General features: G+C 33.7%; 7 protein-coding genes and 1 long non-coding RNA gene across 18 annotated transcripts; 3 read left to right on the top strand and 5 right to left on the bottom strand.

Moving 5' to 3' along the window:
• Positions 1 to 112: 112 nt before the first annotated feature.
• Positions 113 to 2,986, bottom strand: AT5G62960 (UDP-N-acetylglucosamine-N-acetylmuramyl-pyrophosphoryl-undecaprenol N-acetylglucosamine protein). 2 transcript variants are annotated; one of them, NM_125690.3, is made up of 8 exons: positions 2,089 to 2,986; positions 1,519 to 1,552; positions 1,231 to 1,422; positions 1,054 to 1,143; positions 915 to 980; positions 742 to 833; positions 615 to 662; positions 168 to 520 (listed from the first exon to the last, which is right to left on the bottom strand). In NM_125690.3, the coding sequence occupies exons 1-8, from the start codon at positions 2,490 to 2,492 to the stop codon at positions 403 to 405; spliced, it is 1,044 nt and encodes a 347-aa protein (NP_201101.2). In that variant the 5' UTR covers positions 2,493 to 2,986; the 3' UTR covers positions 168 to 402. The 2 variants fall into 2 exon arrangements, with proteins under 2 accessions (NP_001331067.1, NP_201101.2); NM_001345572.1 differs by having other exon boundaries at positions 113 to 662; positions 2,089 to 2,877.
• Positions 2,987 to 5,475: 2,489 nt separating this feature from the next.
• AT5G09095 lies at positions 5,476 to 5,753 on the bottom strand. The gene has a single exon (NR_143167.1). It is a non-coding gene; the product is annotated as an other RNA (long non-coding RNA).
• Positions 5,754 to 7,882: 2,129 nt separating this feature from the next.
• Positions 7,883 to 9,774, top strand: AT5G62950 (RNA polymerase II, Rpb4, core protein). 7 transcript variants are annotated; one of them, NM_001345571.1, is made up of 6 exons: positions 8,035 to 8,225; positions 8,517 to 8,565; positions 8,782 to 8,910; positions 8,989 to 9,106; positions 9,186 to 9,338; positions 9,441 to 9,757. In NM_001345571.1, the coding sequence occupies exons 3-6, from the start codon at positions 8,903 to 8,905 to the stop codon at positions 9,579 to 9,581; spliced, it is 420 nt and encodes a 139-aa protein (NP_001332448.1). In that variant the 5' UTR covers positions 8,035 to 8,225; positions 8,517 to 8,565; positions 8,782 to 8,902; the 3' UTR covers positions 9,582 to 9,757. The 7 variants fall into 7 exon arrangements, with proteins under 7 accessions (NP_001190602.1, NP_201100.1, NP_001332449.1 ...); NM_001203673.2 differs by having other exon boundaries at positions 7,883 to 8,565; NM_125689.5 differs by lacking the exon at positions 8,517 to 8,565 and having other exon boundaries at positions 7,883 to 8,225; positions 9,441 to 9,711.
• A 3,457-nt stretch (positions 9,775 to 13,231) lies between these two features.
• On the top strand, positions 13,232 to 15,084 carry HCA2 (Dof-type zinc finger DNA-binding family protein). Its single transcript, NM_125688.3, has 2 exons — positions 13,232 to 13,479; positions 13,683 to 15,084. The coding sequence occupies exons 1-2, from the start codon at positions 13,432 to 13,434 to the stop codon at positions 14,751 to 14,753; spliced, it is 1,119 nt and encodes a 372-aa protein (NP_201099.1). The 5' UTR covers positions 13,232 to 13,431; the 3' UTR covers positions 14,754 to 15,084.
• Positions 15,085 to 15,316: 232 nt separating this feature from the next.
• Positions 15,317 to 17,115, bottom strand: AT5G62930 (SGNH hydrolase-type esterase superfamily protein). 3 transcript variants are annotated; one of them, NM_125687.3, is made up of 5 exons: positions 16,848 to 17,100; positions 16,296 to 16,436; positions 16,128 to 16,204; positions 15,864 to 16,028; positions 15,317 to 15,747 (listed from the first exon to the last, which is right to left on the bottom strand). In NM_125687.3, the coding sequence occupies exons 1-5, from the start codon at positions 17,022 to 17,024 to the stop codon at positions 15,579 to 15,581; spliced, it is 729 nt and encodes a 242-aa protein (NP_201098.1). In that variant the 5' UTR covers positions 17,025 to 17,100; the 3' UTR covers positions 15,317 to 15,578. The 3 variants fall into 3 exon arrangements, with proteins under 3 accessions (NP_201098.1, NP_001332345.1, NP_001332344.1); NM_001345567.1 differs by having other exon boundaries at positions 15,318 to 15,747; positions 16,542 to 17,109; NM_001345566.1 differs by having other exon boundaries at positions 15,319 to 15,747; positions 16,848 to 17,115.
• Positions 17,116 to 17,617: 502 nt separating this feature from the next.
• Positions 17,618 to 19,929, top strand: ARR6 (response regulator 6). The gene is made up of 5 exons (NM_125686.3): positions 17,618 to 17,928; positions 18,012 to 18,088; positions 18,168 to 18,245; positions 18,334 to 18,404; positions 19,008 to 19,929. The coding sequence occupies exons 1-5, from the start codon at positions 17,778 to 17,780 to the stop codon at positions 19,189 to 19,191; spliced, it is 561 nt and encodes a 186-aa protein (NP_201097.1). The 5' UTR covers positions 17,618 to 17,777; the 3' UTR covers positions 19,192 to 19,929.
• On the bottom strand, positions 19,582 to 21,680 carry AT5G62910 (RING/U-box superfamily protein). 2 transcript variants are annotated; one of them, NM_125685.7, is made up of 4 exons: positions 21,513 to 21,680; positions 21,038 to 21,276; positions 20,875 to 20,941; positions 19,582 to 20,768 (listed from the first exon to the last, which is right to left on the bottom strand). In NM_125685.7, the coding sequence occupies exons 2-4, from the start codon at positions 21,104 to 21,106 to the stop codon at positions 19,921 to 19,923; spliced, it is 984 nt and encodes a 327-aa protein (NP_201096.1). In that variant the 5' UTR covers positions 21,107 to 21,276; positions 21,513 to 21,680; the 3' UTR covers positions 19,582 to 19,920. The 2 variants fall into 2 exon arrangements, with proteins under 2 accessions (NP_201096.1, NP_001332200.1); NM_001345565.1 differs by lacking the exon at positions 21,513 to 21,680 and having other exon boundaries at positions 19,639 to 20,768; positions 21,038 to 21,300.
• Positions 21,681 to 21,903: 223 nt separating this feature from the next.
• AT5G62900 (basic-leucine zipper transcription factor K) lies at positions 21,904 to 23,246 on the bottom strand. Its single transcript, NM_125684.5, has 3 exons — positions 22,818 to 23,246; positions 22,430 to 22,560; positions 21,904 to 22,318 (listed from the first exon to the last, which is right to left on the bottom strand). Exons 1-3 carry the CDS (start codon positions 23,062 to 23,064, stop codon positions 22,211 to 22,213), a joined length of 486 nt encoding a protein of 161 aa, NP_201095.1. The 5' UTR covers positions 23,065 to 23,246; the 3' UTR covers positions 21,904 to 22,210.
• Between the last annotated feature and the right edge of the window lie 989 nt (positions 23,247 to 24,235).

Raw genomic sequence — 24,235 nt, 5'->3', positions numbered from 1 at the left:
GGCAGAGGCAGAGGCAGAGAATAATAAATAAAGAAAGAGAGGAACGGAACAAAGCCCTAGAAGAATGTGATTTAGGTCGGGCCTCTTTCAACCCCAAATTTCTAATGTTTTGGTCTTAGGCCACTTTTAAGCCCAAATAAAACTAGTGCTGGTTTTATACAAAGGCGTTTTCAAACTCTGTTCTGATGATAATGTATTAATGTTCAATTTCGATCCACATTTTTCCTTTTATTCACGTTCGTAAACAAAAAGCTAAATAAATACTGCAAAGAATTAATTATATTTATAAGCATGATGAGTTTGGTTGCTCCACTCTTTTTTTTCATTCTCTATCATTCAAAAATCGTTCTTTCTACTTAAGAAAAACTTCCAATCAAACGTGGTCGCTTGCTTTGCAAGCTACTACCGAGGACTCTGGTACGACTCAGGAAACCATCTCTGTAGAAGCCGATGTTTTAGCTTCACCAATAAGGCAAAGGCTCCATAGCATGGCAAATGCATCACTGCCACTGAGAAGTACCTGTAACAAATTTCACATCATTTCAATGTCATCAGCCTAAATTTCCAATAAAACAAAGGAGATGCTGAGAAATGCTATAAAACTTTGAAGTTACCATAGTGGAGCATAGTGTGATGATAAGTCCAAGAATGGGTAAGGCCACCTATTAATAAACAGCACTGTCAAAGTTAAGAATGATTACAATAGAGAAAACTAATCAGTAGAATTTGTATGAAATTTACCATATATGGACTAAGGAGTGGAGGGCCCATTGGAATATAACATAAGCTATAGTCCAGAAGAAGAAGTAAGCAATTCTGAAGCATGGAAAGCTCTGTAATAATGAAAATTTCATAGTTCAAATAAAGAATTATTAAAGAATTTATGTTTCATTTGTTAGAATCTGAGCTATTACCAGAGAATTCAATGCAGCATCACCAAGCAAGAAAATCGCATTAAGAGAGTGCATGTTGATCACCAGCTGCAATATTTTGATCATCAAATGTTTTTATATAATGAATCAAATAATCTATATAGCTTATAAAAGTACTTACAACATTGAGGCTATAATCATGGATCTCAAGGAAAGGAACAATGATGAACCAGAAGACACAGTCAGTAAGCAAAACTGCACCTGCATTCATCTGTTTTACGCGATATATATCCAATTAAGAACTCACGAAAATTCGATATAATCATGGCGCATGATTATGAATTTTGATTTTGATTACCTGAAAGATAATCTGGAAAACATATCCCCAAAAACCAGCTGGATTACTAGAGTATTGACTCTGTTGAATAGTATTATCAGCTCCTTTGGATCTTGCTCTCTCTGAGTCTATGGCTTCAATGCTATCTACTCTATCGCCAGCTGCTCTTTTGTTGTATTGGTAACATCCGTGCAAAGAAAGAAGCGAGCCTAACTGTTAAAAGATACCAGATCAAAATGTAAGAAACTTGAGTAATGTCACAAATAAGTTAATAAGCAAAGTAACCAGGTTTTTGTGACAGAACATTACTCCGAAATAGAGAGTGATCAGACCAAAAGTCCACCTGCAAATCAAAACAACAGAGACAAGGAAAAAAACATTAGAGACAGTTAGAGAGAAACTAGTCTAAAGATTGGATTAAAGAATAGTTGCTACCCTATATCATTATCAGAATGTCACATTCTTGCCCCTATATGCTTGGTAAAGCTGAAAAAACTTTAATCTCCCACTACTTGATTCAATAATGTTTCTAAAACCCACCAGAAATCTTGAACAAAGAATGTGAGAATTTGACTCTTAATCAAGAATGTATCTACTATCTATGCTAGTGGACCTGCAAAATCTTCAATTTCCCAATTCAAAATTCAAGAAAAGTTTTAATTTTTTCTAAACCAAGAATATCACACTCTTGAATCTATGCTTTTGAACCTCCAAAAATCTTCAATTATATACAAAACGTTTCTAAGACCCTAAACCAAAACAAAAACAAAATAACATTATCAAGAACCTACAAAGTCTTTAATCACCCCACTAAACGATTCAAGAAAAGTATCAATTTTTTCCAAAAATGAAATCTAAAAAGAAAGAGAGAAAGCATACTGTGTGTAGTAGAAGAAGATGGTAGGTCCATCAACAAGGCCGATAACAATCAACATAACAAGAAGAACGAAGAAGGCAACAACTCGGAAAGCAAGAAGCCAAGCTGGATGAATATTACGAAGACAAGGCCTCCATGTCTCGTCTTCATATACATTTCCCGACCACTCTTTCTCTCCTCCGTCAACTTCACCAACGTCACTTCGTTTCCGACGAAAACCTTCGTATTTGAATATAAGAAAAGCTGTGATCACAGTCGCTATAGCCATCCATATGCAGCAGATCATAACCCTCCAATTAAACCAGTAGCTTGATTCTGTTGTGTTCGCTGTTGTTGATGGATGCCAAGCATCTTTTAACTCTGTATATGAAGATGGAGATAACAATGATGAAGACGATGAGACCATTTTGATAAAGTTTCAGTCTTTGAGAGAGAAAAGATAAGTTTATCTTCAATGTTGAAGGGAAAAAAAAAAAACAGAGTAGAGAAGAAACAAAAACAGAGTAAGACAGTGTGGTGTGATTTATTAGGCTTCAATTATATGTGACAATAAAATTAGAAAGAATTTATAAAAACAAAGATATAGGGAATTTGAAATCTTGAGTGGGGTGATTTAGATATATGACGAAGCAAAGGGAGAGATTCGAAGCTTTAAACCATGTGTTGTTCTTGCACATAAAGAAGAAGGAACCATATATGTATCGGATCAGATTTATTTATAATGAAATAAAAGAAAAAGGGGAAAGAAAGTGAATAAAGAAGAAGAAGAGGGAGCTGAATTCGAAGCCAAGAAAAGAAATGATACTTGCAAAAAAAAAAATTGCAAAAAGCCTGTGATTGTGTAAGAGGACACGATTCTTTGCTTCTTTGCTTTAGGAAAGACAAGTATTTTTAGAGAGAGTTAAATCTGTAAATAAAATAAGTAACGGTGTTCAAAACAAAAACAATGCATATTAAAAATGTAGTAGCATATTTTCACCACTGAATTTTTAACATTAAGAATTTGAAATCCCACGTATTAAAAAAAAAAAAAGTAATGGATTCGAGGCAATCGGGTGAGGATTTATGTCTTAAAGGAAGGTAATTATTTAATTTTCTTTTTGGCATATACTCAGATTGATGCATATAAATGAGAATACATATACACACGTATACGTGAATGAATGGTTGAATATAAGGATAGAGAATCTATAAAGATGTGATCATGTGAATAAATAAAATACATAAGGCATCTCTGTGTTGAGTCTCAATCTTTTTGCAAATACCCAAAAAGAGTATACAAAAGCTATTCGCTCTCAAATAGACATTGGGACGTATGCATTGTTTACGTGTCGTTTCTCTTTCACTACATATTACGTATATCATATGTGTATACCATGTGGGGAGGAGGAGCACATAAATCATACTGTAAGTGGTTTGTGCTTAGTCAAGTTATTGTATGGTTCCACCATTCAAAAAGGGAATAAATCTGTTGAATAGTTTAATTGAAGTGAAAAAGAAAATTAATTATGTGCAAAGGAACTATTTGGGAGCTTTCTAAAGAAATCATGAACCGTTGGATTTTGAAAGATTTGGATGTGTCAATGACAAATGAGAAATTAATGAAGGAACACCTTTTGTTGTGGCCTATTAAAAATGTAAATTAAAAAAATGTAATTTTTTAAAAAAAATTAAAAAACGTGAATGAATGGTTGAATATAAGGATAGAGAATCTATAAAGATGTGATCATGTGAATAAATAAAATACATAAGGCATCTCTGTGTTGAGTCTCAATCTTTTTGCAAATACCCAAAAAGAGTATACAAAAGCTATTCGCTCTCAAATAGACATTGGGACGTATGCATTGTTTACGTGTCGTTTCTCTTTCACTACATATTACGTATATCATATGTGTATACCATGTGGGGAGGAGGAGCACATAAATCATACTGTAAGTGGTTTGTGCTTAGTCAAGTTATTGTATGGTTCCACCATTCAAAAAGGGAATAAATCTGTTGAATAGTTTAATTGAAGTGAAAAAGAAAATTAATTATGTGCAAAGGAACTATTTGGGAGCTTTCTAAAGAAATCATGAACCGTTGGATTTTGAAAGATTTGGATGTGTCAATGACAAATGAGAAATTAATGAAGGAACACCTTTTGTTGTGGCCTATTAATATGTGTAAATTAAAAAAATGTAATGATAGGTTACTTTTGGTCAAAGGCAGAGACTGCGTGAAAAGTGGGACCCACTAACAACCAAAACCAAAGACTTTAAAGAGGTTTCAGAGATTACATGCAAAGACCACAGTGTAGGACCCCTTTTCTCATTCTTCTGAGTTTCGATATTAAATGCAGTCAAGCAAATTTGTACATTTTATATGTTTGAGAACAAATGTTTTTGAGTTTGAAACTTGGACGGTAAGTTGGTGAAAATGGGTCACGTCGATGAGGAACAGTTGAAGTAAATGAAGCTAGAGTAATTAGCGTGAAGACTATAGTTGTATAGCGAAATAAACGGAAGAATCATAATGTTTTAAAAAATTGTTTACCCTTAAGCTTTTGGAAAATATAACGTATTGTTCTATTTCTTCTGTTTGGGATAAGTTTGTTTTCTTGGGAAATAAGTCGGTAGCCATTTCTGGTGGGGTTTACTAGTTTAGATTTTCTTGTTGATGATAATGCATGGCTTGTTGCATACGATAAAATATTCGTAAGAACAAAGTAGGATTTATAGTATTAACAAAAATTCTTTTTTTTTTTTTTTTTTTGTCAAACTATTAACAAAAATTCTTAATGGGCCATAATAAGGCAGGAATGCTTATTGGTAACTCCAAAAAAACAAGAAAAAAAATCTTTATATAAACCAAAATATACGATTAGTAGTGGACCAACCTAGGGAATTGCTTATTGGTAATTCCAAAAGATTTGATGCCTAATGTTGTGACTTTTGTCTCTTGTCCTACAACAGCCAATGCTATTTACGCATATCTTTTCTTTAATAAAATTGATACTTTAAATGTGATATATAATGACTATTGCATTCACCAAATATGTGTATCATACATCATCTCGAGTCAATTAATCAAATCTTTTGCACCTGTTTTGAGAATCTATCAAATAGCGGCTTTCATGGCTTTGTTAAAGAAAACTTTTTCCAATTAATCAAATTGATTGTAGCGATTAGCGAAAGACAAAGATGTGTGAGTTATGAGGGAACAAATTCTGTCGGCAGTTTATTTTTTCTTCAGTTTTTTGGATTTTTGTTACATTTGTCGTCAAAGAAAAATGCTGTCATATTCCTGATTCTAATTTTAACTTGACATTCTGATTAACTATGATTTACTTGTTACTAAATATTTCTTTGAACACCAAAATGAGTTTCCAATGATTAAAATTTTAGATTTATTTTAGTCATATACATTAATAGATACTGGCTACGGATGAAACTAGTAGCTAAATAAATTAAATTTGTTATTTTTCTGTCATATGTAACAGGTGAGGCTACAGGTCGGTTACGTAGGTTAAGAAGAGGATTCATGTGTGACAGAGAGACAGCTGTTGCAAACGAAGCCAAAAGAGCGTGCAAGATACGAGAGCGACGCGTCTAAGTAAACGCGTTTGCAACAAAACTGCTGTTCTCTTCACGTTACTACTACTTCTACTACATTCCATTTTCAATTCGACAACACATAGTTATAAGAATTTTTCATCTTTTGTCTCTATTATCTAATGAACAAACTCACAAGGTTTCTTTTCAAAAGTAACTACTTAAATCTTTAAAATAGCCTCCACAGGATACGAAACTACATTAAAATATAACTCTATAATCAATAACTATTTGTCTTTATCAAAGATACGTAAGAGGAAAAGATGCCTGGGATTTTGGTGATTTATTATTTTATTTTTGTGTATAATTTGTAAGAATTTGGATGCACTAACGACTTCTAATTAAGATTCATTGAATATATAACGCTCATAGTAACTCAGGAATTTCACATTAAAACAAAATAAGAGAATGAGTTTGGTACCTGCCATGGGTTCACAAATTTCTTGCAAGACTGCAGAAAAAAAAAGAAACAAAGAAACAAAAGAAGAAGCAAAAAAATGTTGAATAAACCAAAAAGATGATGTTTATATAACAAACCAAAATATATATTGAAATGTGTAAGAAAATATAAGTACATGTAATTTGAGATTTAAGAAAGGGTGGAAAGCATGAGGAGCTTTAAAGGCAATGAGAGGAGCCTTGCCAAATTGGGGTTTTTAAAAAAGGCAGTTAGTTAGCTTAGCTTACATGTTTCAAGTGCTTTTTTCTCCAAAGCAAGAATCATGTGTCCTAATTCCTTTAATTTGCTTAAAACTGAATTGATTTTTATTCTTAAGAAATAAGAGTTAGGTTTGTATTGGTATATTTGTCGTTCATCGAGACGCCGCATAAAAAATGATACAATATATAAAAATTGATTTTCAAAAAGTTTACAAGACTCTTCTTAAACATACAAAATTTTGACATATATTTTAAACAAAAAACTAGATTTTAACCCGCGGTATACCGCGGGACGATTTATTTTTTAAAGGTAATATATATTAAAACTTGCAAATTGTATTATAATAATATATATATATATATATTTTACAGTTTACAATTGTTATTAAGAAAGCTATACCACGAGTCCATGAGACAATTGTTAAAAAACTGAAGTTTTAACTCTTATTAAAACATCATATTAATAATATTTTAAATTTTTATAAATATTGATTCAAATACATCCACCATATAACTCTATTCCAAAATAAAACCCGTTCTGTAATTTCTTTACTCGTCCCGTGATTTTTTTTTGAAAGTAGTAATTTTTAAAATATTAAGAATTATTTATTATATATAAAAGTTTGCAAATTATGACCCAATACTCAGTAGAAAATTGTCTTAAATCTATTTTTGACCCGTTATAGTATTTTTCATGTCTTGAACAGTTTATATTCGTTTTTAAAAATTCAAATTATGGCATATGCGAAAAAAATCTAATTATTTTTTATAACGATGATATTATTTTTTCGCAAAAATATAATCATATAAAGATAAGAGGTGAACTATAATAATTAATAAAAAATTAATATGATAATTTAGATATCAAATCTAATTTGTTGATTTTAATTGGTTACTTTTTAAAAAAATTAATAATGTATTTCGTTTTTTAATTAAATTTAATTAATTAAATTAGTATTTAACTTTTTAATATTTAAAGAGATGAATTAATTTACTCTTTAAATTTTATTTCTAATGGCATACCTATGTAATTACTTACAAAAAATAAGATTACATTTAAAATGTACTTCCCAAATAATATAGTAGGATTATGATTATTTCACCTTAGTTATTTATGAAGTTACTTCTTAGAAAGATTTCAAACTATTTATGTTACATGTAAGTTTTTTTTTAAAATCATATTTTTCGGAAATTATAACATATTTTTTGCAAAGTGTAAATGCAAACGCACAGACAACAAGTCAAGCGTTTGGCATAGTTTAAAAATAACTAAGCAAACGCTAAACACACAACAATTCAAGCATTGGGACATGTATTTGGGCTTATAACCCATCAAGCTGAAGAGGGCCGTGGATGCAATAACACATAAATGTTCTTTATGGGATAAACAGGCCCAGCTTAAGTTTATTTTTTGGTCTCTAGGGTTTTACTTTTGACAATAACGACGTCGTTCTACCGATTCATTCACCGCCACCGTCTGGAGCAAATCGTGGTCTCAATCTCCGTCTGAATCATACCTCGAAGGAGCTCCTCTAATTAGGGATGTTAATATGGGCTTATAATTTAGGGCCGGCCCGAGTCTGTTAAAAGATATAAGCCCTAACCCTAATAAAAGATTTTAGGTTAAGATAGGGCTATACTTAAATTGTTACGGGCTAAAATAGGGTTGGCCCTATTACACTTTTTTAATTATTCTTTATTCCATTTTTTTTATCTTTCTTTCTTCTTCTTTCTCCCAAACGCTCTTCTTCTTCGATCTCTTTTTTTTTTTTTTTATTACTTCTCTGAAGCCATAAGAGTTGAAGAATTCAAAGGATTGATCTGACTATAAACAGAAACTTCCAGAGCTTGGTGAAGGAGCAGCCACCCTAACTTTTCAATCCCTAAAGGTGAAGTTTTTGTTCTTCTTTTTCTTTGATTCTACTCTTTTTTTTGTCACCATAGCGAAATAGCGATCTGGGTTGGCGTTTTTATCGACGGATTTTGGTGGGTTCGTGTTAGATTTTGGTGGGTTTGAGTTGGTGTTAGATTTTGGTGGGTTTGGGTTCGTATTAGATTTTACTTTTACAGATTCATGTATGTGTTTGATCTTAATTAGTAGCTTTGGTAATACTCAAATCCAACTAGTAATTGATCTTAATTACGTGACGTTGATATTTTGTGTGTTGTGAGTCAATCAGCGAGCTACTTCTAGTATTTGAACTAATCCTTTCCGTCAAAGAAGAGAAGGTACTTATTTTCTTCCCTTAAATTGGTCATTATTTTTGATCGAATCCAAGGGTTTCACTTTAAGCTTTGATTCATATTAAGGTGCTTAGTACTGAACGTGACCTAAATATTTTCGATTTAGAAACGTTATTGATGTTGATGTTCCCATTGCATCATGATTTGTGGGAACGAGAATCATCTGTTCCTTGATGTTGATGTTCCCATTGAATTTTTCAGGAGCAAAAACTCTGATTTTGGAGCATCGTTAGTGTTGTTCTCTTCCCATATTGTTAAAACGACTTCGTTTGGTTGAAGAAAAAGCTTCCTGTGGTTGAAGTCTCTCTGCTCAACCTAAGAGATGAAAATGTATCATCCATCTTCCATTGTGTTTTTGTTCGATTCCTTCTCTATTTTTGTAGTTAAAATTTGGTGTGGTTGTTGCAGAGTCAAGGCAAATGCAGGAGCACTGACCAATTTCGAAGTGCTTGACTTTCTTAACTCGAGAGGTGCATCAAAAGATACTACAAGAGTTATAGCTCCAATTGCTAGATCAGAATACAAGGTTCTCTTGCCTGCAATATCTCTCTTCTGATTTGGTCTTAAGAGTGCACTTTTGTTGCTAATTGGAATGATCTTTATAGGTCTATGATTATTTGGTGGAGACTGCTGCTTCCACTCAAACACGAGAGAGCATTAACAAATTCGCAGACAAGTGTAAAGATTTCAAACTCGCTAAAGCTGAGATTCTCAATATCATCAATCTCCGGCCTTCTTCTATAGTCGAACTGTTACCGGTTTGTTTGTTGTTTCTAGCTTATACACTACCATTTCTATCACTGCATTTAATTTCTCTTCTTCATGGTTTATAACATTTGTTGATTGTGACTCTCTTGTAGATCATAGAGAACCTGGATGATCGAGAAATCGACACTGATGGGATATTAGAGCTTGTGAAGGATTTGTTACCTCCTCTGCCTACAACTGCAAGTCCTAAAGATGATGATGAAGAAGAAACAGAGAATGGTGAACAGTCGTGACGTGCTAATGAAGTTGTTGAGTTTATGTTTTGATTTTGTAACCATCCTCTTAAACGCTTATTAACTAGATTGAGTTTGTTATCTTTTAAGTTAAGAAGATAATCGATCGAACAATTTACGTCCATTCATTAACAAAGAAAAAAAAAACAGGTCCATACTAAATGATTTAAACTTTAAAATATAGAGGTACGACCCACAAAAGTGTAGAGGAATATGTTCTATAATTATACTAAAGGAGAATAATACAACTTATTTAATATACTTTTCTTGTCGAATATTATTTCAAATTTCGTTGGATAAGCATAAGGTTTGACATCTTGATATTGAGCAAAAATAGGTATCTCAACCTTTATGAAAGCATATGTAATCCATTCCATTGTTTCACTGAGCTATAATGATAAATATATGGTAGAAATATTCAAATTCCGCATACATATGGTTGAGTTGAAGCATAATCAGAATAACATTCAAGAAGAAATACATAGACAGAATTTTGAATATAATACTCTTGTAGTGTTTGTGATCTCAATTAGACATGGTTTATGTTCATTAGTGTGCTGGTTCAGTCGTGATCCCGGTAAAGGAAGATCATTTTCTTTGATCAGTTGGTTTGGAAGTGATTTATTTCGGTTTGGGTAAAACCAAGTTGTTAGGAAGTTTTAAATTTTTGTTTTCTGATATGCTTCTTTTAGTATCCAATTTTCCTGTTTGTACAAATTTACATATAATCCTTAAGAGTATGTAACTTAAACTTACATCAACTCCATTTTACATATACTTCATTTTTTCCAAATATCACAATATTATAGGACTAGACTGAAAATCTCATGATGTTGTGAATCATAACTTATGATGATGTAATGACAAGTAATGAGTGATGCAATAGAACAAAGATACGCGGGACAGATATACTTTTGTTAACTTTAAAAAGTGGGTCTCACTAAATAGAGATATATAGGTGCCAAAGAAATTGTCTTTGTCACGCTTAGCTTATCTTGTGTAATTTATTCTTTCTCACACCATTTTCGATGCCCTTTTATTCCTCTTTCCTTTCTTCTTTTTATAAGTTCTATTTTAAAAGAAAAAACCATGTGAACCAACTATGAAGTATTCTCCCTAGATCCTTACAATCTTCAGTTTCCCACTTGTCCCATATAGTTATGAAGCTTTCCCTTTAAGGTTTATTAAATTTTCGACTCACTTATTCGTATTGTATGATAAACTTAGATGATTACAATTTGTTAATAACATCATTTTAACCGTATTGTATAATCGTGCATGTAACAAATGTCGGTATAATTATAACGAGGTTTGATTCGTTTCAATCTTTGGTTTCCATATGACAATTTTAGGAATACTACCAAAAATCATTTTAATACAAATAGATTATATCAGTTTAATATGAAAATTTTGATTTATTGTGATCTTTAATCATCAATAAAACATTTACACAGGTGAAGTACATTTCGGCATCGGGAGCAAAATTCGTGTGCAGATCCGTTAGCTAAAATGGCTGTCTCAAGCCCTCTCAATTATGCATTGTATCATTCATGTCCTACATTTCTCATGTCCTCTTATAAACAATGATGTAAACCATGATGATTAATAAAGTTATCGAAGGAAAAAAAAAAACATTGAAATCAAATTCTAGAAACTATAGTATTGCTATTGCCTAGTCTTATATGTAGATATTAATCGTCCTCCACTTTCCAATATTTAATTGTAGTCCATGTATATAGCATGTGTCACATTATAATGGCATGGGCCTCGGGCGGAATTTCGATTTGAAATCCCACCATCAGCTCATCAAAATATTTGTTTGTTTAAGCTATAAGAAACAAACTCTTAAGTAAGTCTCTTTTTTTATTTTTTTTTATTTTAGTGAACTTTAGTGGAATCGCAATGGTTTCTATGTTTCCCGCCAGAAAATATACAATCTTAGTTTCGCTTAAATTTGATAATTAAACTGTTTCTTATCTGAGCTATCCTTATGAAAACACTCAATGTTATCAGTAAACTGCACGTTAAATTCAAAGTTTGAGCCTCTATTCTCTAACCTATATATAGTATATATATTATATTATGAAGGTTACTTAATTATACATTGAAGGGCGAATAAGATGGAAACTTTTACTTACAAAAAAAGAGAATTTATCAAAGACCAAAAAATAAAAACAGATTAAAAATAACCTCTTTTCTTCAAGGATCAGTTAAGGCCCAAGGGGGAATTCTTTCGTAACAAGATTACTTCATCGTCAACCACTTTTAACATTTTCCAACATACAAGTATATTTACTAATTCCCAACTTTAGACTCTTCTTATCCTACCGTCAGATGAATATGTTTCTAATTTAAAAGTGTAATGTGGTACTCAATTCAAAAAAAATATGATGATTTAACACACAAATTAAACACGATCAACTTAACAAAATACTAATATAAATTTCATGTACGCAAATAAAATGATTTCACCTATGATAACAACATTTTTTTCTTAACCTATGATAATAATATATACGTAAGTACCAAAACTGAATCAGCTGAAAAAGACAATAAGCTTAAATAATCGGTTGTTATGTTAAAAGTATTATTGCGACTAGCAAAATTACTTGATAGTATTATTTATGAAATACCGATTTTATAGTTGAAAAAGAACTTTGAAAACCTAATTTTTTCAGTTGATAAAAAAACACAGTCACAGCCTCAAACTTTTGTCTCTTGCTCTTCTTTTTCCATCGATCAAACTCTTTTAACTTTAATTTCGAAACTTAGTAATAAGAAAAACATCAAAAGTAGTTTAGCTCTTCAAATAATTAACTAATGATTCAAGAAGTCAAAAAAATAAAAACTTGAATCATATTACCACATGGTAGAAGAAGCAGAAAAAGTGACAGGTGGCAAGAGAATAGATACTTTGCTTGAGAGGAGCGAGCGAGTGGAGCCATTAACAGGCCCACCTAAGTTATCAAAACTCGTCCTTCTTTATCGTAAGTCTGAAAAACCACAGAGAGACAAAACTTCAAAAAAAGATATTATTCTCTCTCACTTTTGTCTCTGTTGTGTGAAGATCAAGCCGCTATTTCTGAACCCATCTAACGGCTCACGTTGTCCATTTAGGTCCCACTGTTTGATCTTAACCGTTAGATTGATAAAGATGATTGGTCAAGTTGACGTAGACCCACCAAAGAATGTGGATTTTGGAACCACCGACGCTTTCTTTTTCCTCGCCACATCCGACCGTATATACGGTCCATCTTTATACATTTATAGACATTTGTAATACAAAAATAACTCGAAATTAAAGTTTTAACTTTTATCATGATCACACCAAAGCGAGACGTATTAACTTTCTCAAAATCAAAATTTTGAAAGAGTTTTTTCTTTGTAACTGGAAACAGAACATATTGATTAATTAAATAATGTCTTCATATTTAGACATTTTTATTTCTAATAAAGTACTTGGAATTTATCCACGATCAAAATCAATTGTTGAATTTCAGATAGTTACAGTAAGCATTTTTTTGACGAAATTATTTATTTTAGTATCAAAATAAGTATTAAACTTCAAACATTTAAAAAAAAAAAAGTAAAAAAATAATAATTAAGTGTGAACTAATAATAAGGTTAAGTTAAGTAGTAGAACTAAGTAGCTTTGAGTGGAGACAGCAATCCCGAGGAGAAGAAGGGTCCTCTTCTTGTTTCCTTCTTATTCACATCCCAACCCCAAACTCTTCCTTGCCTCATCATCTCTCACATTTCTCTCTTCTCCTTCTCTCTCTAGATTTTGTTCAGGAACTTGTCTTAAAAACTCTCACTCTCCCTCAAACTAAACAAACATACAGAACACAAAATGGGTCTCACTTCTCTTCAAGTTTGCATGGATTCTGATTGGCTCCAGGTATCTTCACTTAGACCTACCTCCATCGTTTGTATTTGTGTTTCTTTTCCAAAAATGAACATAAGCCTTGTAACATTTTAAGCAAAATTTATTTCTTAACAAATGTCTAAGGTAAATGTCAATATACAAATGGAAGACCTGTTTGTGTTTATCACGTCCTTATTTTCCACATTTTCATATGGTTCTGTAAATTGAAATGTTAGGAATCCGAGTCATCAGGAGGAAGCATGTTAGACTCTTCAACGAATTCTCCGTCAGCAGCCGACATACTAGCAGCTTGCAGCACTAGACCACAAGCCTCGGCCGTGGCTGTAGCCGCTGCAGCTCTGATGGACGGTGGAAGGAGGCTGCGTCCACCTCACGACCATCCTCAAAAGTGTCCTCGTTGCGAGTCAACACATACTAAGTTCTGTTACTACAATAACTACAGCCTCTCTCAGCCTCGTTACTTCTGCAAGACTTGTCGCCGTTACTGGACAAAAGGCGGAACTCTAAGGAATATTCCGGTTGGTGGTGGATGCCGTAAAAACAAGAAACCATCTTCCTCTAATTCCTCCTCCTCCACTTCTTCCGGCAAAAAACCATCCAACATCGTTACCGCCAATACCTCTGATCTTATGGCTTTAGCACATTCTCATCAAAATTACCAACATTCTCCTCTAGGGTTTTCACATTTTGGTGGGATGATGGGGTCTTACTCAACTCCGGAGCATGGTAACGTTGGTTTCTTGGAGAGCAAGTATGGCGGTTTGCTTTCGCAGAGCCCTAGACCTATTGATTTCTTGGACAGTAAGTTTGATCTCATGGGAGTGAACAATGACAACCTGGTCATGGTTAATCATGGAAGTAACGGAGATCATCATCATCATCATAATCATCACATGGGTCTGAATCACGGTGTAGGTCTTAACAACAACAACAACAATGGTGGATTTAATGGGATTTCTACGGGAGGCAATGGAAATGGTGGTGGTCTCATGGATATATCGACATGCCAAAGACTTATGCTATCTAATTATGATCATCACCATTACAATCATCAAGAAGATCATCAAAGGGTAGCAACAATAATGGATGTGAAGCCAAATCCGAAGTTGTTATCGCTTGATTGGCAGCAAGATCAATGCTACTCCAATGGTGGTGGTAGCGGAGGCGCAGGAAAATCCGACGGTGGTGGATACGGCAATGGTGGTTATATCAACGGTTTAGGTTCGTCGTGGAATGGTTTGATGAATGGCTATGGAACGTCCACTAAAACAAACTCCTTGGTTTGATAAGTTAATCAGAACTTCTTTTTTCTTGTCGTCATCAACTAGTAGTAGTAGTAATAGTAGTTGGAGACTAGAGAAGCACTTCAAATTATTTATGGGTTTGTTTGCTAAGCCAGTTTTACTTTCGTAATTGGTGGTTATTTACGAGAGTAATCTTAATTAGTAATCTTGACTAGAGTATTCAGAGAGATATTTCGTTTGTGTGTGTTCGTGTGGTTGAGGTGTAATGTTTCTTGATATATATAAGTAGTGCCCATTTACTTTTGGTAACATATATAGCTCTATATTACAAAAACTATTGAATAACTTCAATTTTTCGACTCCAAAATCGTCGGATGAATGTAGATGCACGAGATATTGCAAATCTCGTTGGTACGGTCATATTTATTTATCATAACCAACTGGTTAGATTCTAATGAGATTGGGCAAGTTTGGTTAAGGCCCAATTGCTCACATTCCAAATTTAACTCTACTGGGCTCTTAATTTATCTGTATAAGGCCCTGTAATATTTTCTTGCCGTCATCAACTAGTTAGTAGTAGAGAAGCAATCAAATTATACGAGTATTTGACATTGAAAAGAAGATTAAAAAAAATCTTTCAGACTGAAATATATAGCAAGGAAGATAGAAAGCTAGTGCAGGTACATAAGTCAAAAGTCACAACATATAGTAAGTACATCATAAGTTCATTTCTCTTGAAAACGATCTCTAGTGATGATGCACTTTTTAGGTATTTATTCACATCCGAGAGTTTTCTAAATCACAACATTGAAACGTGTTCATGAATTTAAATCAAAACAAACCTGCTCATGAATTTGGGGATGATCGTTATAAGCAACGCTCTTCAAAAGCTTTCGATGGGTTTTTACCATCGATATGCGAATGATGGGGGAAATCAAACGGCATTTCTTCGGGAGAGAGCCAAGCTTCTCTAAAAACTCTCGAGACTTCATCAAAAACTACCCCATTGCCTTCAGGCGTGAGATGGAGCCCATCACTGCTTATAGCCAACAACAACGAGCAAGAACCATTTATAAACAACAAACATGATTGAGGAGGAGATGAGTGTTTGTGAAAAACCAACAACATTTCAGATCAGACTTAGATACAGACCTTAGGTACTTTTTCTGCCAATCATTGGTTTCCTGCATCTTAGACCATAAGTTGACACATCGCAGACCGAGTTCCTCGGCCAATGCAACACAATGTTGTGCATATACCCCTGTTGTTTCGTTTGTTCTCTCAGGCTCTTTCATAGCTTTCTCACCGTAGATTGATCTGATGTAACACAATCACTGGCTCATTTAAGAAACATGTCGGACTAAATGCTTTGAGAAACAAAAATGCAAAGAAGAAAAGGATCATAATAAAGCCTACTCTGCATAACTTTGACGTCCAGCTTCATCAATTGGTGGTGGAGTTATAAGCACAATTAGCATTGTAGGTGAACATTTCTACAAAACAGAGTCATTAGTCTTTAAAGGAATCACACTTCAAGAAAAGTAAGTCCATGCATTAGAGTGGATCAAAGAAGCATATCAAAACCTTCAAATGCTGAACAATCTTTCTGACATTATCTGTGTACTCTTCCACCGGCACATGTTGTCTATCACTGGTTCTTCCTTTGAGAGCTGCATCGTTTGCACCGAAGAATATCGTCGTAGCAACAGGAGGAGACGAAGAGCCCTAGGCAAAAAGACAGAGTAGAACACATACTGAGATAGGCACACCAAAACAACACGCACTACAAGAAGAGTTCTCATGATATATGCAGATGTAATTGCCTTTTACCATCTCAAAATTCAAATCTAAATCTTTCGTACTTCAACCAATCCATGACAATGTCATAAAACCAACACATCCTAGAATCATATCAAAACCATTCAGAACTGAACCATAACAAGCATAAGCAAAACAAAAAATGATGCACAAGAGACAATAACTCAAGATCTATATCCACACAGATCATACACACAATCACAACAGCTCATGAACAAAATCATCCCAATGACTACCAAAATTCGTTCGTGTTTAGATCAAATTTCAAATCAACATTTGTAGACTCGAGGGAGGGAGAGAGAGATAAAAAGTACTGACGAGAGGGAAGATGTGATGAAGCAAGAAGAGAGCCCATCGGGTGTTGTAGCCGCCGTAGCCTCGAACCACAACATCAGCCTTGCGAGAGTAAGCGTCGGCAAGAGCAGATCCCCAACCGCCGGACCTAAAAGACTGCGCCGTGATCGAGTCGCCGAACAGAACTATCTCCGGCCTCATCTCGCTGTCTCCCTCCGGTTCACTGAGTAAACCGTTAACTGTATTAGGAAACTTAAAGTCTCTTCTGGGCCAAATCATATGGGCCGGGCCTTTAGTATTAATTTGTTATATTTTTGGTGAATGAAAAGGTGGTAATCTAAAGAGGTTTTACTAATTGTAGATTAAGGATGCGTGTAATGTTTTAGTATTAGTTTATGATTTCTTGATTTCACATTTTTCTGTCTTGAGCTTAAGTCAAAACCTCAAAGTGAACTTCTACGTAGATGAAGTATTGAAGTGTAGAAGTTAAATGCGTGAACTTCCACAATTCAACTACAAACACACTTTTACCAAAAAAAACTACAAACACACACAAATAATTTAAAAATAAAAAAAGAATTCTACAAGTTATTGAATATCGGTTTGGGTCGGTTAAATCTTGCATCCCATTCCAAATTTTCTGGTTTGTTCTTCGTTTTGACTAAACTTGAACCGATTGGTTTGACTTTATTTCGGTTTTTTGTTTTAACTTATTTAATAATAAAAATCCACCGAACTATTATTTATATAAAATATAAAATAAAGATTTTGAAAGCAAATTGACAAAATCTTAAAGATATGCAAAATCTCTCGATTTCATTCATATTTTTTCCCTCTTTTATTTCTTTCTTTCTTTCTTTCTACTTATATAAATGGCCCAACCACTGCCACCATGGTTTCACATCATATCTTTCTCTTCCTTTTTCTTCCAAATCCTCCAACATTCGTTGATCAATGGCTGAAGTTATGCTACCGAGGAAGATGGAGATTCTCAACCATTCTTCAAAGTTTGGATCACCGGATCCTCTTCATGTTCTTGCCGTCGACGACAGTCACGTTGATCGTAAATTCATCGAGCGTTTGCTCAGAGTATCTTCTTGCAAAGGTAATTATTACTCATATTTTGAAAAATCAGTCTCTGAATTCGGGCAAGTTATCTGAGTAAAAAGCTCTGTTTTGGTTGTTCAGTTACTGTTGTTGATAGTGCAACAAGAGCTCTCCAATACCTTGGTTTGGATGTTGAGGAAAAATCAGTCGGTTTTGAGGTATAAAACAATTTCCAAGAGAAAACAAAATTTTGCCGTAGCTCTCAAGCAATATGTTAAATCGTGATTTGTGCTTCAGGATTTGAAGGTTAATTTAATTATGACTGATTACTCAATGCCCGGTATGACTGGATATGAACTCTTGAAGAAGATCAAAGTAAGCAAACAAACATATAATGATATAATTAGTCAATGGAATTTGAGTTTTATGTTTATCTAATCCTTTTTTACGTGATTTTCCACAGGAATCCTCAGCTTTTAGAGAAGTACCGGTGGTAATTATGTCCTCCGAGAACATTTTGCCTCGTATTGATAGGTATAAAACTTCATCATAATCTTAAGTCAAACTATAGTAAATTTGGTGAATATCTTTGTCTTAGATGATCAAAAAAAGAATTAGATAAAACAAAAAGGGATTAGATCACAAAGTAAAGTTCCTGCTCATATGGTTAAAAGTTAATTTCCTTAAACCATTTTTGGTGGTGGATATTGCATAATTAAACAAATGTTGAGATTTGGTGATCTTTAATGGGTCCCAAGATGATTTTGTGTATAAAGATGTTTCTAACCAGCAAAATCTTTACTTTGGGATTTGATTCTATTTCTGGTGATGTGATATTACAATAAAATAAGTACATGATCTTGCTTGCCTAATATTTGGTAGGGTATTGTGAAAGCCACCTCACATGCTTTTTCACTTTGCATACAATATTAGGAAACCTCTAGACCAAATAAAATAAAAAGGAATATGTATTTGTGTTACACACAATGGCCAACTCAATTACGAACTGGCCATTTTATGATTGTTTGCTACATATACAACAAAAAAAAAACTTATTGATCCAAAGCTATCATCAACTTTATTGAAATTGGAGTTTACTCAAACTGATTTTCTTGTGATTATTATTTTGTCATTCAGATGTCTTGAAGAAGGGGCTGAAGATTTCTTACTGAAGCCGGTAAAACTCTCGGATGTAAAAAGATTAAGAGATTCTCTAATGAAGGTTGAAGATTTGTCTTTCACAAAGAGTATTCAGAAGAGAGAGCTAGAAACAGAGAATGTCTACCCTGTTCACTCGCAGCTCAAACGCGCAAAGATCTGAGCTCTCCGATGCAAATTCCGTGACTGGATCTTAGAAAAAGCCTTTTCATATACAGAAGCTTCAAGACTCAATGCACTTGAGCCTACACTGATGATTCTCGCCAGCTTAATGACCTATACAATTTTCCAACCCCTATGGCCTTTTTCGCTGATTGAATTCAGTGGGTTTATTCATATAGTAGTAATGTAAATGGTATAGAGATGAGCAAAAGCTATATTATATATTATATTCATTAGAGGGGTCATAGCTTTTTTCCTTACAAGAGATTTGTAAGCTGGCTTAATAGAAGTTGTTAAGAAGCCTCACTTTATGTGAATAAATGATTTTGTTAGCTAATCATAAACAATCAGAAGTTTCCTAAAAGAATTTGAAGTAATGAGAGTTGATCTCTGGTGAATGGTGATTCTAAAAAACAAGCTTTGGTTCATGAGTAACTTGTCAAGAGGATTCACCATAGCAACAAAATAACTCTTAAACCTTCAATAATGTTTGACAAGGAATAAATGCAGACCAAACATATGGAATTAGAAAAGAGAACATAGCATTCATTATTGAAACTATCTAAATGTATTTGAATCATTTTCTGTACCACCTTTTATGTATTCACACATCACATTCTACATCATCACCACAGTGTTTCAGACTTAGAACCATAGATGACATAGAAAACAGAGCTTAAGTTCTCGAGTTCCAAAAGACAACATGGTTGAGAAAACCGCACCTCTCCTTTTAAAACTTGCAAAACATGCTAGACGAACGAGCCAACCGAATTGTTAGACCACCACCTTGAATACTAGTCTCAGCCTTGACCATATTCCGTTCATAGGGTTTCCTGCAGCCTGGACAACGCCCATCTCCATCGCAAATGGTCTTGTGGCAGAACAGACAGAGCCGAAATCCACAAGGACAGGGGAGGAAATTCGAATCCGTCAAGTCCAAGTCTTCGTAGCATATGGGACATGAAGACGGAATCGCCACAGAGCTAAAACGCTTGTCTAACTCCGGAAAACTAAGCTGCTTCGCCAAATTAGGTAACCCCTGTGGGCGAAGGTCATCATCTAGCCTCCAAGCTCTATTACTAGTCTGCTTCCTTGATGACACTCTCAAGCATTCCTGCTTTGGATCTTCAACACCCACAACATCTGATGCATCACTAATCGACGAATCACACACATTAGAAGCTGATTGTCCAACACTCACTTGCTCTTTCACAGACTCAAGAGGACGACTCTTTTTCTCAATCTCTTCCTCAGCCGCTAACGCATCAGCAACAGCTTCCCAATCATCCACACACCCATCATCATCATCGTCTACATTTTCCTCTTCTGTTATATTACCAGAGCAAAAGCCACTGCTGCTACTACTACTCCTGCTACTTCTCCCACTGAAGTTAGTGCTCGAATATGTACCACCAACAGAGCTATTTGAAGGTGACTCCATAAAACTCTCATGATGAAGAAGATTATTCCCACCATTGTTATCCTCTTCTCTACGCACCTTATCTGAACTCTCATGATGAGGCTTTTGACTACGATTAACACTCCTCTCCTCTTTAACTTCCTTATTGCTCACCGCAACTAATATCAAAATCAAAAACCCAAAATCAATACATAGACAACCAAATCTAACCAAACGAATCAGGCAGAATTGAAACATTAAAGGAGAGAAAGATGAAGTTTTAACCTTGAGAAAGCCATTGCTCACGACGGAGACCAAGCTTGTTCTGCTTCATCTTAGCCGACTTATTGTTCTGCAAAACGTAATGCAATAACAAAACCATTAAAAATCAAAACTTTGAATCAATTTCAGAGAAAGGAATGAGATTTATCAAAGAGGATAACGTTACCCTCTTCTTCTTTCCGGAATCTCTCGGAGCTGAAGTAGCAGAAGCGTTGGTGATCGAATCTGTAATCATGATTCCGCAGATGAATCCTGACGAGTGAAATTACACAGTGGGTGAAGAATTTGAAATCAAAAGATGAATATTCTCAAAAACCCTAATTCAGATTTGGTGGCTCGAGAGAGAGAGAGAGAGAGAGAGAAGAAACGTGAAGATTTTTTATTTTTATTTTTATGTTTTTTTTTCTATTTTTGTTGATTTAATAAAAATCAAAGAAAAAGAGAAGAAAGGTGAGAGAGATAATATATAAAGGGATAACGGAAACTCCTCTTCTCCGCTCAGACAATTTCGTTCGATGCTAAATGACTAAAGTACCCTCAACGTACGTGTGGGTTCTTCTGTAAGTCGGTGAGTGTGCACGTGTGAGGTAAACGATGTCGTATTTTTGAGTCTAACTATGGCAAAAGAGATATACTTTTACCTTTTTTTTTTTGTGTTCTGAAAAGATCTTTGATGATATTTTTTGGGAGTTTCCTTATATGCAATTTGCAAACTTGTAATCTTGTGAGTGAAAGCTGTGTAATGATTCTTTCTTCTTCTTCATACAAAGATATTTTTATGTAACCCAAAAAGAAAATACTATGGTTTTGTTGGTTTTTTGTTAGGTGCATATAGTTCTTTTATAACAATTTTTCTTCTTCGGAATTTATGGCATGTTAGTTATTATTGATATGTTAAGCTACATGAATAATTAAATAGAGTTGAATAATAAAAACATACAACAAACCAATACAGTTGAATAAAAAGGTTGCAAAAGCTAGTTTTAGTGAATAAAGGGAAATGTTTCAATGGTCAACAACAACAAGTACAATTTTATCAATCTTTTAAGTACGTAAAAAAAGTTGTAAAACTTGATCTATGACATAACTATTTATTGAAAACGTAAAAGAAAATCTAGAAATCTAGAAAATGAAAATAATCCTTTGGATCTTTCTTTCTTCAGTTATTATTATTAAAGTTAAAAAATGACAAAAGTTTCTTCTTCTTCAACCACAATCAAATGGGTCTTCTTCCTTTACAAATTTGATTGGGAAAAACAACAATACAAAGAGAAATGAAATGATAAAAAAAAGAGTCAAAAGTAAGAAAAAAAGATAGAAAAATATGGATTGAAGTGTTTTAGCTTGTAGATTCTGAGATGCTTTGAAGAGAAGGCTGCCAAGCTCTAACTTTATTGGTAGCTCCTCCTGTGTTCATCATTCCTCTCTGCTTTTCATGTATCCTTCTCTGTAAATCAAAACCAACTCTATTATTCTTTTGTAACACTCTATCGTTTCAATCAGAGAACTAAAACTGAAACATCTGATACAGAGCAATTGTAGTATGTGATAATAATACCTGAGTGTCTTTGTCAGAAGCAGATTCAGATCTTAGGGTTAGTGGGTTAATCTCTTCTTCTGCAACAGAAAACTCTCCATGAATCTTCTTCATCTTTCCAGATTTCTTGGCTCTTATTCCTTTCATCACCTCTATTAATAGAACACAAAAAAGAAAGACTGACTTAACATCAAAAAGTGAAGCAGAACAAATAAATTGATAAGAATCCTGAAAATTAAAGCTTTTAGTTCTGATTTGTAAATTTTATACACTTCGTATATGATGATTGTAATCAAACGTGAAGCAGAAGAAACAAATTGAAGAAAACCCTATAAGTTAGGGTTCTGTTCTTTCCTGAATTTAAAACTGAAACATGTTCTGTGTGAATTGTGATTAATATATTATATACCTTCGGAGGAGATGAGTCTATAAACATGACCGAGCAAGAGGTTATCAGAAGGACGAAGAAGCTTTATACGAGTGACGCGGAGAGAGCCACCGTGAGGTACGGCGGAAGAGAGGAGGAGAGCCACGTGGTGACCGGGATGGGACTTAATCACTTCGCTCGCGTTTACTGTACAGTAAAATCTAACCGATTTACCGTCTGGTTGTTGTATCACCGTCGTTGCCGCCTCCGCCGCTTGACAATTCCCCATTTGTTTCTCCTCTCACGGCGGAGCAAAGCAGGAGAGAGAGGAGTGAAAGAGTAAAGCGTAGGTGAGGGGTCTATACTGATTTAATAGTTTCTCTACTCATTATATATACTCATCATTTTATTTCTATACAATAACTATAAGTATAAGTTTTCATGTTATTATTTCATTTTGTCATCATCAACTATTTTTCGTTTCTATGGAAAAAAAAAAAGTGGTGTGGAAGAGGTTTTATTTATATATGTATCTCCATTATTCGATAAATGGTTTAACATTTAACAAACAAACAAGAAAGAAGAGATAGAATAATGATCGTAATTGCTTAAATGATTATTATGTTTTAGAGTGTCCGTACAGAGCCCCAAGTGTTTGCTTGGCTGGAATCTTTCACGAAAAGTAGATTCCAAGCAAAAATAATAGTTAAATCTTTAAGCCTTTGATACTACGAATCTATTTATTAACATTTAAATTCTTGTTCATGCTATATCATTTAGCTTAGGTTCAACCTCTGAAGAAATTCATAGTAAATCTCTACTTCAGAAATTAGTCACTATCTTTTTTAGATATACACATAACTTAATATGTGTAAATCAGTGTATATATACACCACCTATATATAAATCTCTAGGAAAAGTCTATAGTCTTCATACATCTAAAGTTAAAGTATCCACAAACTATTGGACCACAATTTAGATAATACTTTCATCCAATTTCCTACTTTATGTTCTGTGTTCATTTTTCTCCTAGTATAGTTGTATTGTTTTAAGTAAATACTACAACTAACAAATTATAGAATGTAGCAGCTGTTTATAATTTATAATATAAAAATGATCAAAAACACATTTGTAGTTATATAATTTAAACATTCAAATTTTCAATTCAATACGTAAAGATCAATAGTTGCAGAATAATAAACAAACAAATTTTTTTTTTGTCAACTAAATAAAAAGCAACTTTATAAATCATATTTTTCTTAAGCAATGATGAGCTTTTTGTGGAAATTAAAATAAGGAAAATGACAACCAAAAATGAAGTAAGAATAATATTCCCCTCGTGCAATCAACCTTATTCACATGCTTACTGTACACTTTATCTCGATCTCCTGAAAGCCTGTGTCGTATTAATCGTTAATTATTCAACAAACTTACTTAATTACGGAATTAAATCGATCTGC

The sequence above is a fragment of the Arabidopsis thaliana genome, chromosome 5 (genome assembly GCF_000001735.4).
Source record: "Arabidopsis thaliana chromosome 5, partial sequence".
In the NCBI taxonomy this organism is placed as follows: Eukaryota; Viridiplantae; Streptophyta; class Magnoliopsida; order Brassicales; family Brassicaceae; genus Arabidopsis; species Arabidopsis thaliana.
This window is presented reverse-complemented; position numbering and strand designations above follow the sequence as displayed.